The sequence below is a fragment of the Lepisma saccharinum genome, chromosome 1, assembly GCF_977018435.1.
Source record: "Lepisma saccharinum chromosome 1, izLepSacc3.1, whole genome shotgun sequence".
Classification (NCBI taxonomy): Eukaryota; Metazoa; Arthropoda; class Insecta; order Zygentoma; family Lepismatidae; genus Lepisma; species Lepisma saccharinum.
This window is the reverse complement of record NC_139229.1, coordinates 48,141,113-48,158,935: the sequence shown is the minus strand read 5'-3', so window position 1 is coordinate 48,158,935 and position 17,823 is coordinate 48,141,113. Positions and strand designations below refer to the sequence as shown.

At 34.3% G+C, this 17,823-nt stretch overlaps 1 protein-coding gene across 1 annotated transcript in view; it reads right to left on the bottom strand.

Moving 5' to 3' along the window:
• The window catches only part of LOC145991744 (atrial natriuretic peptide receptor 1), a 390,591-nt gene that overhangs the window by 15,678 nt on the left and 357,090 nt on the right, over positions 1 to 17,823 (bottom strand). The window contains exons 13-16 of the mRNA XM_083127821.1: positions 14,272 to 14,448; positions 10,046 to 10,205; positions 8,186 to 8,344; positions 5,123 to 5,291 (exon numbers count right to left, since the gene is read on the bottom strand). Of these exons, the coding sequence (XP_082983947.1) occupies positions 5,123 to 5,291; positions 8,186 to 8,344; positions 10,046 to 10,205; positions 14,272 to 14,448 (665 nt within the window). The remainder of the gene's footprint in view (positions 1 to 5,122; positions 5,292 to 8,185; positions 8,345 to 10,045; positions 10,206 to 14,271; positions 14,449 to 17,823) is intronic.

Here is a 17,823-nt window from a genome sequence, read left to right as displayed (position 1 = left end):
TTTCAACAGTCCCAGAAACACAAACACTATGTTTCTCACACCAGTAACCGAGGGAGAAGTCGAGAAGGTAATTATAAATTTAAAAAATAAGTATTCATCAGGGCCAGATGAATTTCCAAGTTCTCTACTAAAAAAATGTGCGAATAGTATTTTACAACCACTGGTAAGTATTTGCAACACATCTTTAGAAACAGGTATTTTTCCTAGTGAGTACAAAATAGCAAAAGTGAGATCATTATTCAAGAAAGGCAACAAAGAAGAATGCTCAAACTATAGGCCAATTTCTCTTTTATCGGTCTTCTCTAAAGTAATAGAGAAAATTATGCTAAATAGATTAGTAACTTTCCTAGAAAAATACGACATCTTATCCAAACATCAATTTGGATACCAAAAAAGTAAGTCAATATCAGAAGCTATTTTTGAATTTACAAATAACATACTAAAATCGAGAGACAAAAAAATGCATGTGCACGGATTATTTTTAGATTTCATCAAAGCATTTGATTTGGTTCAGCATGACATTTTACTAGATAAAATGGACCATTATGGTATCAGAGTTTTAGCAAAAAAATGGTTCACCTCTTATTTAAAAGACAGATGTCAGTATGTAGATATTAACAAAATCAAATCAGACCAACTGTTCCTCAATACAGGTGTACCGCAAGGCTCAATTCTAGGACCAGTTTTATTTTTACTCTACATAAATGATCTTCCAGAAACCTTATCAGAGTCTCAAACAATACTTTTTGCGGATGATACAAATATCATAGTAAAAAGCCTGGAATATGAGCAACTTCACAAGAATTCCATTTCAACAACACAACTAAACACCTGGCTAAACAACAACAAACTTTCCCTGAATGTTAATAAAACATTTCTAATAAATTTTAATCCAGCAAAACAAATAAAAAACTTAAATGTGATTTGAAGTTGTCAAAGAATGCAATGCAATAAAATTCTTAGGAGTATGGATAGACACAAACCTGTCTTGGGACATGCATATTACTAATTTAACTCAAAAGTTAAGCAGGCTCTGCTACATGATGAGAATTTTGAGAAATGTTTTAACTTTGAATGATTTAAGGACAGTATATTTTGGACAGATTCAACCTGTACTCACATATGGTATCTCTTTCTGGGGCAGTTCACCCAAAATGCAGAAAATTTTTATTTGGCAAAAACGCATATTAAAAATTATGAAGAATGTATCCCTCTCAAACCCAACAAAACAAATTTTCAATGAATTTCAAATATTACCTCTTCCATGTTTGTACATATTAGAAACGTTGTACTTTATTCATACAAATTCTAAAATCGTCTAAAAAAATCTGGACATACACAAGTACAGCACTCGTATGCATAACTCCCTCCACCTTTCTACTGTCCGCACATCCAAAACACATAGTGGTCTAGGATTTCAAGGTGTAAAACTCTATAACAAGCTGCCAGAGGAATTCAAGAATCATAATCCAACCAAATTTAAAATAACAGTAAAAAGCTTGCTTATGAAGTATTTGTTTTATAGCACAGAGGAGTACTTAGATCATATTTTTCATTAATAGACATAACCTTTGATTTTTCTTGTATTTTTATGTTCACTAATAGTCACAACCTTTGATTTTTCTTCTATTTTCTATGTTATTCTATACTCTCTTATACTTTTTAATATGCATAAGTATGTGTTAATTCCTTTGTACTCAAAATCATACATGTAATTTCATTTTATACTCTTTATACTTTTTAATATGCTTAAGTATGTGTTAATTCCTTTGTACTCAAAATTATACATGTAATTGACCTATCTCATATCATAGTGCTATTTGTACTCATATGATCAAGTGGATGGAAATAAATCTTATCTTATCTTATCTTATCTTATAAGCATGATGCAAGCTTGTTTCAAACATGTATCTTTCTTTGACAAGCTTGGTGCAATTTTGGCTCATCTTAAGCTTGCCATTATATGCTTGTAGCAAGCTTGTTTCCTTTACATGAAAAACTTGTTTCAAGCTATCTGGGTCTACCTATGTAGGGTAATTGCAATGATTGAGTATGGAAGATGAATTGATGAAATAAACGAAGGAACAAACAAATGTCCATGCCTTACCAGAATTAGTACCTAGGAACCTTAGAACCTAGTTTCTTATCATACCACATTAACCATTTCACCTCAAAACACTGGGAGAAACTTATTGCGGGGAAGCAGTTGAGAATGTTATACTTTGTTATTATCAAATATAGTACAACTTAATTTATCTAGTGTGGATAAAAATATCCTGCTTTACAAATACGTGATCATCTTAGTGGGTTTTTTTTTCGAGTCACAAATTTTATGATCAGTTTAAAGTTTGTGTTTAATTGTGAAGAATTGGCATACATTTCCTTCACTAAACCAGTCTTCAGAGAACCGATTGATTGATTGATTTGGTGTATTTACTTCTCTTTTCTTCCACTTTTTGCTAATCACGAACATGACATGATGAAATTGATGAAGGGACACTCATGCTTAGGGTTACCAGCTGTCCGGTTTTTTCTGGACATATCCTACATTTTAGCCTTATGTCCGGCGTCCGGGAGGAATTTGAAAAATATCATAAAATGTCCTACATTTTGAGCATCACATAATATTAATTAGGAAAGAATGTGTTTCAGTTGGACAAAGAGAAATCATGCAAGTTACAAGTCTTGGACTGTACTCCCAAACTCAATAGTGAAATTTATTTTTATTCAGTTATTGACCAAAAGCAAGAAAAAAAGTTTCTGCTAGAACAACAGAAGCAATTAATGAACAACATTTTGGGGCCACATTCTGATGATGTCACTGTTCTGTTCCTGAGTGGAATTTATTATTGTCTTGGGATTTATACTGATGGAACAAAATGTTTCCCATTCTTATTCAATATTTTGATTGTAAAGCTGGGATTATAGAGTACAAAGTTATTGAACTAAAAAATACCCAAGATAAAACTTTTGGAACCATTTCAAATTACGATAATTGCTTGCCATTACAGGTCATAATGTAAATGTTGAGAGAGTGCTTTCATTACCATCAGCATAATGGACTCGTGAGATGCATATTTTTTTCATAAATTCTGTAAAACGTTTGGTACTGGGCCCTATAATTTCAAAGAATTTAATTGTCCAGTCTCTCATAAATATATTTTAACTAAACACGAAATTTTGAGAAAAAATTACTCCTCTGAGAAGTACCAGTTAAAACATGTAGTAAGAGGTGCATTTTTAGTATGATTACAAGTTTGGATTTTTTTTTTTTTACTGATAGGTGTCAATTTTAAATTACTTTCTAACATATTTTGCAAATGTGTATTATTTATAGAGAATGTTTTGTGTACTACATTTTGACTTGAAGTCCTACATTTTTGGACATTATGTCCTACTTTTCCTTATAGCGATCTGGTAACCCTACTCATGCCCATGCTGGGATTCCAGGACCCATGGCATCATAGCATGCTGTGCTAACCACTCTGTCTTGGAGGTTGGTTACTGCACTGAGTTTGTGATTTAGCTTGTTGTATATTCATAATTAAAAAACAAACTATTTTGTCTTCTGATCAGTGATAGAAGTAAAAATTCCTCAGTGAGGAAAATTTGCCCCAGTCTTGTGAATACATGAAGAAGTGCTTGTATGGTTGTTCATTGTGACAGTGAAACATGTATATTTTAGGCATATTATTCTAACTGGAAAGATGACATGCCCTTGCATACATCCCACTTTCAGCATTGGTTCGGACCAATTGATACATATGAAATAAAGTTGAATTACTTTTATTATAATTAGGTAGTAATTGTGAAATTTAATGTACAAGATTGTTTCTCCTACTTGACAGCTATATATTTTCTCCCTCCTTTTCATTACTGTTTTTTCTGTAATGATTTTTTATATAAAATCTAAACCAACTGACTTGTAGCCACCTGCAAATTCATCATTTAAATGTATATTATACAGTGTGGCACAAAATATGCTGATTTTTTAATTCTAGCTTTCTTGTGACTAAATATTTTAAATTTCTGTTTGTCTTTTATAAAAGGTAAGATTTGGGAAATTGAATTGTGGACGATTGCTCAGTGAACCAAAATTGTAACAAGTGTTCTTACAAAATAATCGATTTGTGTTTTATACAGATTTTAAAATGTTTGTAAGGCACCGACTAGGGACACAAGTAACAGATCAGGCCTGTAGCCACAATTTTATTTCGGGGGAGGGGCTCATCCTTTATAAGCAGCTGCCATCTAAAGGTGAAAAATTGGGGGGGGGGTATAAGCCCTGAAGATGAATCCCTCGGTATACTGCAACTTATTATATAAGACTTTAATCATGCTTTGGAAGCAAAATTAATTACCAAACAAAACATTTGTAGGATATTCAGCCCCCTGAGCCCCTTCCTGGCTATGTACCTGGTCTAGTTAAAAAGTTTCGAAGACATGAGAACTGTAGAAGGTTATAGATATACTGGAAGACCTCATAGTGATTGATCAGTTCAAAACATTGAAACTTGTATGGCAGAGTGTTGAAAATCAACCCCAAACATCAACCAGAAGACACTCGCCGAAATTGAAGATTTCTCCTCACACTTTGAAATTAATATTTGAATGAAGACTTGCATCTCTATCCATATAAAATTCAATTCAAACACTTAATCATGCAGACAAGGAATTGGATTAGCAATATCCCCGAGCCTTCCTCAATCACATTGAAAATGAATCAGGCTTTCTTTCAAATTTGTTAATGTGCGACAAATCACACTTTCAATTAAGTGGTTTCATAAACAAATTAAACAACCTGCAAACCATGGAGGAACTGAAAGCTAACATCAGGAAAAAGCTTTTTCTTAAAACTCTGAGGGAGGTCATGGAAAATACTGTGAGAAGGGCATGTATTGCAAACAAGAAAGAATGGTAATTTGACCGATATGGTTTTCCATTCTTAATGTCAAAAATTTCCAAGAATAGAGCTTTCATTTGCAGTTTAAATGGTTAATTTATTTTATTTATTTTAACAATACATAGAAAATAAATCCATCAGCTTATTTTGTACCACCCTGTACATAAAATGATTTTGATGGAACACAAACTGTAATTTCTAAGTACTAATAATTCATACTTCATGAGCTTCTTGACACAATTCTTGATGCCCTCAAATGTGGGTCTGTCATCAGGATACTCAGCCCAACACCTCTCCATAAGCTCCAGAAGATCCTCATGACAGTCTCGACATGTGACTGCAGGTCGAAATGGCGGCTCTTCCCTAGCAGCCACTCGCGACACAATCTCTGGAATACAACACATTGGAATGAGGAAGATTTGCAAATACAGTGAATAATGATATTCTTATAAAATGAATAGAGAGTCATTTTGTAGTTGCTTCCTTTATCTCCCATAATTTTTGGAATTGGAAGAATAAAGATTTGTACTATAGATTACATAGTTTTTTTGAATCAGTTCCAAGGTGGTTAATTGTTTGCTGTTCACAAAATGTGCTTATGTCATATATATATATATATATATATATATATATATATATATATATATATATATATATATATATATATATATATATATATATATTATAAAATATTTATTGGTTGTGGACAAAATCCATGAACCAGTTAACAATTCATATTATAATTATTTATTACTGGATGTTTCTGTTTTGATTGTTTGTTTTCTTGCTTGTTGGTATCCAGGTGAAATAATAGTTTCCACGTTCATTTTCATTTAATTTTTGTTTTTATAATTGCAATGGTTACTTTAACTTCTTCCTAATTTATTATTAGCACTTGCAATCAATTTCACTTTTACAGGTGGGAATGTTGAGTATATTTCACATCTTCTAAAACCTGAACATTTCTCTCATTAATACACCTAAAATGTACCAAAATTCTTTCTTTTACAGGACATTTAGTTTGTTTCACATATTTACATTTGAAGATTCATTCCAAACTACAGATTTCTCAATTTAACATTTTAACATAAAAACCTGAATATATTCGGGTTTTTAATTTTAACAAAAAAATAAGATCCCGAGTATACTCGGGGTTATTGCATGTTTAGTAGTATGCATTTTAAATTCCCGAGTATACTCGTTTCTTCTTGTTTCTTGTGATTCTCACTAGATATTGCCATAATCACTTTCATTTTTTATTTTATGGTTATTCACGCTAGATATTGCTGTTATTGCTTTCATTTTGCATTTGCATTCTTACTGTTGCCAGTAGCATCTCTAAGTCAGACTAGCTACCACATTTCTTATGAGTGTTTCATGAAAATGGAGGGTAGGATTTTGATAGTAAATTTAGTAAGTCTGAAAGTGCTTAAGAGGGTGTTGAGAACAGTTCAGAAGAAGAAAGTTACTCCTCAGATTCATCTAATGGTGATATTGCAAGTGCCAGACTGGTTTGAAATTGATACATCTGGACAACTTCCACCTGTAGTTTTTTTTTCACAAATAATCCTGCAATTCATTTTGAGCAATGTACTGAGGATGTCATGTACTATCTAAATCAGTTTATTGATAATGATTTTGTTGAGATATAAGTAGCGTGAAGAGAATCAAGATATATGGGCGAGGAGTGTGATGTAGCTTTGTGCATTGATCCATGTTTCAAGGCTTATCACACGGCCACTAACACATAAACAGGGGTCTTCATGTACAGTATTTGTGGTAATGTGCCTTTTAGTTAAATGTTGAGTGATAATATGCCTTTTCCTTTGTGAAATTGATACTTCTGGACAACTCCCACCCATACCTTCACATGATAGATCAGAAAAATGCTGCTTATTTTCATCACATATATACAGGGATTTTAAAATCAGTACCATGATGAGGTCAATGTTTCATTGTCGAGTTCTTAAAAATTAATCTAATAGGTACCATAATTATCGTACCTAAGTGTTTATTACATTTCAGCAATGAAAAAATTACATGAAAATTTAAACGTATTTTTTGGAATAATCTGTTAAGAGGTTAATAGCAAGGTTTTCTTCTTTCAGCTCCATGTGAAGGTGGAGGAATGTAGTGTTCAAGCACATGGGCCGAGGGTTTGAAGATGATGGTAACTTCATATTATGAATATTGGGGTATGAGTTTAAGAGCTAACATCTTAATGCAAATACTTTGTAATATTAGTGTGAGGACATCATGTTGTACTAACGTAAGAGTAACCTAGGAATCCTACAGTGTAAAGCCTGGTTTACATTGGTCGAGTCGACGGGAGAATAGCTGGAGCAAGTAGAGCAAAGCGATCTACTCTCATCATGTAAACAACTGGGGAGAGTACTGGAGCCAGTACTCACTCTGGTAGTCAGGACAGTCGAGTGGCTGTCCATGGAGGACAGCGACTTGACCGAGCTGCTTCCTCTCCCATTGATTTTTCACTTGCGCGTAAACTCGACAAACCACTCGATCAATGTAAATGCTATCTGAGGAGAGTATGGAGTCTGTGCAGTAGTAGTGTGTTGTGATTTTGCATAAGTGTGATTGTAGTTTTTTTTAATCAACGATGAATAGGAGGTGATCTAAGTCCGACAACATAAAGTTTGTAGAGGCGTAGGAGAAGTAAAATTGAAAATAAAGAATTTACGTTCTACGTACAACCAAGAACAATAGGAAATAGAAAAATCAAGGAAGTTAATTTTCTTTCAAGACTTGTTCTCGTGCATTATTGTATTCATTTCTTGTAAAAAAAAAATGTCTTAACTGTTTTAGAGCTTTTTTCTAAATCGCCAACGATGTCGACGTGTTCATATTGTCAAACTAGCACCAAACAGCTGCAGCCACTATCCCACTTTACTAGAAAGTGTGTAAACAGCTACATGCCACATAATGGTGGAGTCAAGCAGACAAGCCAATAACTTGTCCCAGTAACTCTCCCGCTTACTCAACCAATGTAAACCAGTCTCAAGGGTAATGACAACTACACCATCTTAGTGTAAGCCTACTTGTGCTATAAGTGCACCTCATGATATTGGGTGTCACAACAGCCTTGTCATCTGATGACATGAGGTTGATGCCAAACTTTGTAATGTGAAGGTGAGAGTGACTATGTACCTTGCAGAGTCAGTGTAAGGGCAGCTTTTCAATTTGAATCAGAGTTCAATTTCACTATGTGATGTGAATTGGCCATTGTGGTTCAAAGGGATTCCTACATTGCAAACAAAAACTTACCTCTTGGAGAGAGAAACTGACTAGCTGCTTCGAATGGTCCACCTCGTAGGACGACCTCCTCCAGAATGAGCCCAAAGCTATACACATCACCTTTCTGTGTTGCAGGACTCCCTGGTGCAGTGGTACAAGGGAGTAATTCTGGTGCCACCCAAAGTAATTCTGAAAGATACAGTGAGAGACTCAAGCATATTGTGTAAAATATGTGAATCACAATTTTTTAAGGATATATGTCATCACAATGTAATGCCATGTTCCTAATGTAATGAAAATTAAATATGGTTAAATATGAACATACTTTGGTATAACATCAATTTATGTGTGTGGGGGAACATGCTCTAATCCTAGCACTCCTATGCTATATTTCTATTTTATTTTTAAATTCTAACTTGAGTTAACTGAGAAGAGACTGATTATTATCTGCAATGTAGTTTTCCAAGGAGGGAGAGGAGGGGGACGACCTTCAGTCAACTCATACATTTTTCCGTTTATAGTATTCTGAACCCTAGAAAGCTAACATGTATGAAAAGTTTTGTTAAGGGTAACGTATCGTAAAATTTACGAGGGGGTTAAAAAACTATGACAACCAATAAGTTTTAAAAAAATTGAATTTTAATGAATATGACGTGTTAGACTACACCTTGACAAACATTTTGGTTTTAAAGTTCATCAGTGCAGTGCACACAGCATTTTCCCCGATGCTCTCCACAGATAGAATTTCTGGGTCCGAAATATCTTCACACTCGTTCAAATATTGTACAATAAGTTCATCACTACATATTTTCCCTGAATTCATTTTTCGTGCTTATAAATAATTTGAACTTTAATTCAATCAAAGCATACACAACAATTAAAAAAATTAAAAGTACGCAAAAAGTTTTGCAGCAGAAATCCAGGCAGAGAAGCTAATGTGTCGTAAAACGTATGAGCGCGTTCTAAATACAACTATATGGGCAGCCGGTTGACAACTGAGTCTAGCTTAAACCGACACAAAAGGCAACGTGGTGAGCGGAACTGAGCGGACGAGTTCATTGCCTACAGACTAAGGGGTGTTCGGTGAAATATGGTCATCTTGGATCATAGGTTTTATGATGCGTTAGCTTTCTAGGGTTAAATACTCTATTACAAATCCTTTACAAAGACGTATTGTAATACTGCATCAGAAATATTTTGTTTTAACGTTATATGATTTAAGGATATATGTTACAAAGTGAAAATTATTCCTTCACATTCAAAGATGACCTTAGATTATGAACATAGGCATTGAAAGTAGTGCAGAAGTGATAACACATTTTAGAATGTTAATGGTCTCCATCGCAATGGTCCATTAAAACATTGTTGTGTTACAACCAACTTCATACAGAGGAATAGGCTCCCAGCCTACAAAAGAAACCCAATTTGTTTCTTATTTTTTTTTTACATTGTATGTAATTTTTTCTTGAAAATATGGAGCACACCATTCGGAAGGATTACAAAATTTACCATCAAGTGCCTACATATAGTCACTTTTCTAGGATGAAATAACATTCGTGAGTTTGAAGAGCCACTCTAACGATAAATTATGCAATCTGTTAGTGAAAAGGATATTATAGATAAAACTTTAAATACAACTTGACAATACAACTTGTACATTAATTTATACATTTTGCAGCTTGTTTTAAATGATTTTAAGAAAATTTCACTCAGCTTCAAATTTATGTACTTGAATGTTTGATCCTAGGAAATATTATCTTGATATTTTTCCTGAGGCAAATTTTACTTACATGTAGCTGGATTCAGCATTTGACTTTTAAATTTGAGAGAGAATAAGAAATTATATACTATACAGATACAGAATTATTAGAATGTTAACAACTAACTTACTTGTGTAATAGGCATGGTCCTTGACGATTTCAGATGGCGTTGTAAGCGTTTGCAATCCAAAATCTGATATCTTGAGTACAAACCGACTGTCGATCAGGCAATTAGATGAACGGAACTTTCCGTGGACACCAACCTCACTCCCGTGAATATATGACATCCCCTGCAAAGAGAAATGTTGAGAGTGGTTTCAATTCCACCAGCCATGCAACTTCGTAATGTTACATCTCAAAATATGTATAATGGTATTATTTTATAAAGGTGACCCCTTTAGGATGTTAATTTATGATGATTTTATGAAAATATTTATTAGCAAACTGTGTAATTTGCAACTTTTGATCCATGTCATTTTGGTACAGGAAAAGTTATTCTCAAAGGTTGAATTTTATTCTGGGATGTGACGAAATACCCACATACCAGAGGACTGTAACGTGTGAATGGCCCCAAACCTCTACATAATAATACAAATCTGATTATGACTCTACTAGGAGAGAGAGTCTCTACTTAACCAGGGTATTACACCTGTTAAATACGATAGATGTAACAAAAATTATTTACGGAAAGACGAGCAAAAAAAATGCATTGTGTAATGAGACCTTGGCACAAAAAATGAGTACCCTAAATTAATTTTTCACCAGATACTATTTCACTGGAAATTAAACTTTTAAAAAATTAAGAAAGTCAATATTTTAATTTTTTTCTTACTTCAATCGTGAAGAAAATTGGTGTTGTTGGATATCTTCACATCTATTTTACTGAACAATCTAGAAAAAAATGTGAGGATATCAAAATTTCTTCATTAGCCATGATGGGTGAATCCACGTTTTGTGGTGAAAATTCCACCTATGATAATCAGAAATGTAGTATCAAGTGTCCTTGGAGTACGTTAGTAATTAAACATCTGTTCATGTGTAGTTGGTAAGAAGATATTTAAATCCCACTACACATGCATGATATCTTCAATCAGAGCAGATGGTGCTATTTTGGGTGGAGGAAGTGTGATGGAGGTTACAGCCTTCTGTCAGCACAATTTTCCTTCAAAGAATATTGGATACAAAAAAAAAAGTGACAAGTCTTTGTAAAGAAAAACAAGGAAAAGACTTGCATCCTTTCTCTAAATGTCAAATCTCCTCTTTACAAAGAACTGTGGATACATAATTGAAATGTGTAAATATTTTAGAGATGTTTGCTAATGGTTGTGTGAGAAATTAATAGAGCAATTTCTGCCCTTCATTTAATTGAATTACTTCACGGGGAGAATTTAGCACACTACGTGTCTTTCAATTTTATATTCCAATTGGATAACAATTAAACATGTGGAGAAGCAATCCTATAGTGATATCTGAGAAAGACTCTGCAGAGTTTATACTAATATGTAAGAAGAGCCGAACTAATATTAATAGATTGACAAGAGAATGGCGAGAATTGAGTGAAACTACCGAGACTACAAATATTTATGGAAAAATTCGCATACTGGAAGATTGACCAAAAGCAATTCTGACCATCTCGAGCCCTTCTGCATACGTTTCATGCAAAACAATGAAGTGAAACAAAGAATATCACAGTGCATGAGGAGCCCTGCAGGCTCGAACTATACTGTTGAAGGAGGCGCAACGATAACAGCATGAAAATTGGTGATCGAAAAAGCTTCGATTCGACAATGGTGATTCACAGCAGGTGCCTGAGAGAAGTGAAGATACCTGAAAATACCAATTTGACCCAGAAACAATGATGATGTTTCATTCAGACGATATTATTCCGTTCAAAGAGAAGTGAAACAAAGTGTGAGGGGAAAATGGTGCAGCTTTCTTCCCTAAAAGTGATCATATGGCAACAATCGCAACGTCTAAAATTTAAATTACCTGCATTTTTGTCACATCATAACAATGGGCTTCTCTTCTACAAATAATAACTTGTGACTTATTTTTTAGGGCAATTCTGTCAACATTCTCAGAGACTCACCCTACGGTAGAGCTCTGAAGAGAATTCAACATATTAGACCAGGCATGTGTGAAGCTGGTCACTGGTTCCTTTAGCACGACAATGCCTCCATCCCACAACACTGCAATCGCCAAGGCGTTTCTGGTCACACAATGCATGACTGTGCTTCACCATTACTTCGAACACTGATTGTGATAGAAAATCGTAGCAAAATGATAACATTTTTGTCAATACAAAACTATCCTGCGACACAAGTTTGAAATGTGTATGGTTAAATGTTTAATTCTGTAAGCTACAATTTTAAATTATTACAGCGTACAGAAAAACATTAATACAATATTTTAATAGAACAACATTGTAATTATGATGCTACAATGAAGTACGAGTATTTTATAATTGATATTCTTAATTACTCCTAATCTAAACAGCAGACAGGTAATCGATTTTGACCATTTGCGATTTTCAAAACGTCTCTGTACATATTATTTATTTACTTGTCACATACAATGTAGCCTACCCAATAAAGGTGATTTTATTATTATTATTATTGAGAAAGAAGCCAGGAAGAAAATTCATACTAACTATTTCATTCCAATGAGACAAAATATTAATTTAACAAGGGGCCAATAATTTTAGAATAGGTATAATGTAGTAGAAGAGCAATATCAATAGTACACTTATTATTTCTTCATCAAACAGGGTCCAATAATCCACTCACTAATAATAGAACTATAGATAAAATTCCATTTCACCCAAACTTTTCTATTAAAGACATATTAGGATTTATTATTACAATTTTAATATTAACACAACTATCATTAATATTTCCTACAACTCTAGTAGACCCAGAAAATTATACCCTTGTAAACCCAGTACATATTCAACACCCAGGTAGCAAGTGCCTCCAGGGGGCTTGCTACCCCGTTGTGCTCCAACGTTGAGCATTCCTGGATGCGCCCATTGATACATTCTATTCGCATATGCAATTCTACGATCAATTCCAAACAAACTAGGATGGGACAACTTTTGAACACACTGTGCTTTGTGCTAATGCTAAATCAAACTGAAAACCTAAAAATATGGGAGAACTACTACTACAAGAATGCTATCAATAAAATTTTCTTACAACGTTTGTAAACAACATATGGTACTCACCAAATTTAAAGCTTTCACAAAGGATGGAAAGTGCACGTTGCCAAGGAACAACTCTGACAAAGGGTAACAATGCGGCGAAAATATTTTGAAAACTACACGATAGGAACACAAATTGTTCAATGAACAGTGCTGCAGTGCCGTAAAAAGCACCGGTGGAAGCAGTACGTCGCACAGATCTTTTCACGATCTTACTCTATTAATTGGGACAAAGGTGCGCAGGTTCCCGCCCCTGGAAAATGAATATCATATAAATGTGTTCAAGTACTGTCATATAACGTGAATGCAGCATTTGCTTCAAACATAATTGCAATTTTTTTCAATTATTTCAATTACTCTCCTTACTTTGTGCATTGCGAGTTTGAATTAACTATAGTTATCTTTGTATTTTCTCTTCTGCTTTCGAAATATTAAAAGAAATACATAATACAATACAAGGGATTTTATATTACTGCTACAACTATTACTATCTTCCATTGCTGATAAATTGTTTTTTTTCCCAATAAGACCGACCATACAAGTAAAATCTATGATAAACAATTACGTTGCTCCACATCTACTTAGATTTTTAAATCAAATCTGCTAACCAACGTGACGTCATATCCCATCAAGGAGTACCCTAATCGACCAACCTATATGTATCTACCTTGATTTCGCGGAAATTTGGCAACAAGGCCCTCGTTTGCCATGGCAAACGGTGCTATCATCTGTTATCGAAAAATTACCACAAAATTGCCTTTAGTACGGCCTTAAATTATATATTACACACATATAATTTCATTGCAGTCAGTAATTTATGTTTGGAAGAGTTTGCAGGAACATGACATCAAAATGAAAGAGTGTTTCTGGAGATGCAACATTATCATGGGGGAAAATACGTCTCGTTTATGTACCCCCCTTAAAAAATATACTGCTTGCGTGGAAAACATCCTGCTGATTTCCATGAGCATATAATTGGAATTCGAAATCAAACGTGAGGAGTCTCACTTATTGTTCCGCTTATGTAGAAATGATGAATTTGTTTTCGATTGTGCAAGGATACGAAGTGGAAATTTTTAATGTCTCGTGTGGAACATACGAGATTAAAAAAAAACCTGTAGCATCCTGCAGGGAATTGAATAATATCGGTGGATTACCTTCACCATGTCGTGGATGAGAGACATCCTGAAGTTCCAGTCCAGGTGGATGGCCTCGTTGCCCAGAACGTCCCGGAGGCTTCCCTTGGGGCAGTACTCCGTGAGAATGAGCACCGTGGGGCAGTCGATGCAAGCGCCTATGAACCGCACCGTGTTCTCGTGAGAGACATCTCGCACCTGAAAAGAGAAGGAAAAGTATCTTCAATCTCATGTCTTTTATGTTATCTGAAAATTCTATGGGGAAGCTGATTATCTGGAATTTCTACGGCAAACTTGGTAGAAAAATAGAAATACCAGGGTTGTTCAAAAGATACGATTCGTATATCCATAATCTATGTCGATCATCGGATTGAAAGAAAAAATATCGAAATGACACCTTTATGTTTACACACACACACTGCACGTCCTTTCTGTTATTATACAAATCATCTTCTCATTTTAATTTCCTTCCTCTTCTCTCTATCTCCCCCCCTCTCTGTAGACAAAGGTAGAGAAAGATTAATAAAGAAGTGAGGAAGAAAGTTGGAAGAGACAAGGAAAAAATAAGAGAGAGAGAAAATAAATAGAAATAAATGTGATAGAGAGAGAGGGAGAATGGCAATAGAGAAGAAAATGAGACAGAAATCGATATATATATATATATATATATATATATATATATATATATATATATATATATATATATATATATATATATAGAGAGAGAGAGAGAGAGAGAGAGAGAGAGGGAGGATGGGAAAAGAGAGAGAGAATGAGAGACAGACTTTCCCTCTTTCTCCTTTTTCTATATCTCTATTTGTCCTCACCCTTTCCCATTTTCGCTCTCTTTATTTTCCATTCTCTTTCTCTTCTTCATTTCTATCTGTATCAAAATCCTCCAAGTAAATTGTTTTGGAATTTCAAGAACGAAAATGGCGCGAATTTCCGAAACTTCGATAATTAAGCAATTTCAAAATACGAATATTCGAAATTTCCATACTGTTTGCTATGATAAAAATTTAGGATAGGATTTCTTTTCTATCCAGGTATCGATTCTGGAATCTGCATATCCATAATGACTTGCGAAAAGCTTGCAATATATGATTACATTTTCTAGGCAAATCATGTTCTAAGAACTGCTGGACTTTTCATGATATATATTCTTGTAACTTGTGTAGGTTTAAAGTTTACAACATAGTGCATGTTTACATTATAATTTTACTCCACCTGTAAGCAAAAGCCTTACGTTAACATTTAAGTATTACGATAGGAAAGAAATGAAGAGTGAAAGCTACTGTTTATGTATCATACTTAAATATATTTATATTTAAATAATTACAGTTATTTAAATTTATAAATACATTATATATATGAATACAGTAAAACCTATTTAATCCGGACTAATGGGGGGGATAAGTTGACCGGTTTAACGAAAGTCCGGATTAACTGAAATAACCTAAAAGAACAGTAGAAAGTGCATTAAAACTCCGTTTATAGCAACAAAACATGTTTATTATGATGTATTTAAATACACTATACAGTACAGTACAAAGTCTGCGGGAAACAGAATTTCATCAGTGGTTGACTGCATTTTCTTTGGGAAGTTCTCTTGTTGACTTGTAGCCACATTTAAAAACCTTGCATTCTGCTTCCCCCCCCCACCTTTTGCCTTTCTGGCTTATCGGGGTCCGGATTAACGAGGTTTTACTGTACTTAAATACATTTCGGAGGGTGCCTCGGCAAGTCCTTCATTACAGCAAGGTTCTTTCCTTGCTAACCGAGAAATGATGGTCTGCGAATTTGACCTGGTGTGGACTGCACCAAGTAAATGAGTTAAAAGCCGCAACGCTTTAATTAAACACTCCCGCCAACTACAAATGACATGGCGAAGGGTAATTAACTTCATTCCCTTTTCCACGGAGTGACGCATTTGGCTTCTGTGCGTTTTCTTTTAATCCACACTGAAAGGACGAGGATGTGAAACAGATAATAAAAAGTATTATTTTATGCTACGTTTTTGTTTGCGACGGATTACTATGCATTAAAAAGAGCAAAATATGCACATAAAATGTTAAAATATTCTCTTGAAAGGAGGAGCACAAATAAATGAATGAATGTACATGCATTAATGTGAACAGTGGAGGCAACGGCGTACCCAATGAAGTGACTAATGGGATTTTAGCCCCACTCTCCAAATCCAGGAACAAAAAATTCAGAAAAATGATGGAAACTTTGCAAATAATTTATCAAAGAACTTACCTTGAAAAGCAAAAATAAAATTCTACATACAAGATAGGCTATTGAGCTCTGAGTAAATAATGTTCTCCAAATGCTATAAAATACTACTTTACCGATCTTTCTTTCACTAATTTCTCGTGCATTCTTTTAGGTATACCTAATCACAATTTGTATAGACAAGATGTAATCAAAGGATAACAAAATATGTCGCTTATTATGAACAATGTGTGTCAGTATGCAGAGCCGCAACCACGAATTTTTGTCTGGGGGCAAGTACCATGATAAACGTACCAATAATAATAATAGTAGTAGTAGTATTAGTAGGCTAGTAGCACTAGTAGTAGTATCAAATACGTTATTATCGTAAATTACGCAAAAAAGGGGTAGATGTCGGTGCTGAAGCATTCGTGTTGGAACAAACGATTTGAATTTTTTTTCAAAGCGTTCAATTTCACATTAATAATGGAAAACAAGCACACAAAACTGTATTTTTAAAAGACAGGAAATGCATGATATATAATTATTTTTATAAGTAACATATATAACTTTCCTGTAAACCATATGTTTTACACATATGCAACATGGAGCGACGTAAAATAAGAAAATACATATGCAACTTTATAACACTAAATTGTGTTCATATTCAAAGTTTCTTTAACACTATGTATACAACATATTATTTAAATGCATTACATAATCGATTCATCCACCTCATAATAAACTATTAGCAAAAATTACATAAATTGTCTCTCAAATGTCAATGTGCACACCCCATTTCCTCCAAACAATTGTTCATGCATTTAAAACAAAATCAATGAAGGGAAGTGTTTCTTCTCTCTCTGGTAATCTAAAATGCAGAATACGACGACACATATTGCGAGCGAAGCGAGCAATAAAAATCTTACATCCATTTTTTTCAAAATGAAAACAATATTGATTTAATAGGGTGCAAACAATTTCACGGGGCACCATGCCATTGTCTCTTTCACAATCTTTTTCATTTAGATCATCGTTTCTCAACCTATAAGGTGTTTGCTGGAATGCGAAGTGGGCTCGAAAATGTATTTACTGTGTCTTAAAAATCTATTGTCGGGCGTAGGCGCCGAATGATTTAAAATTTACATCGTTCAGCGCCCATGCCCGACCCCCTCCGCCCACTAGCTATCTGAACTTGATAACACTGAGAAAAGGAGGCATTGCGAGCGAAGCGAGCAAGAACATTTTACGAAATGTATTTCTATTTGCATAAAAAATATATAATCAAGGGGGCAATTGCCCCTCTGTGTCCCCTACAGGTGTCCTTGGCCGTCAATATTTGCCCCTCCCCCCCTGAAT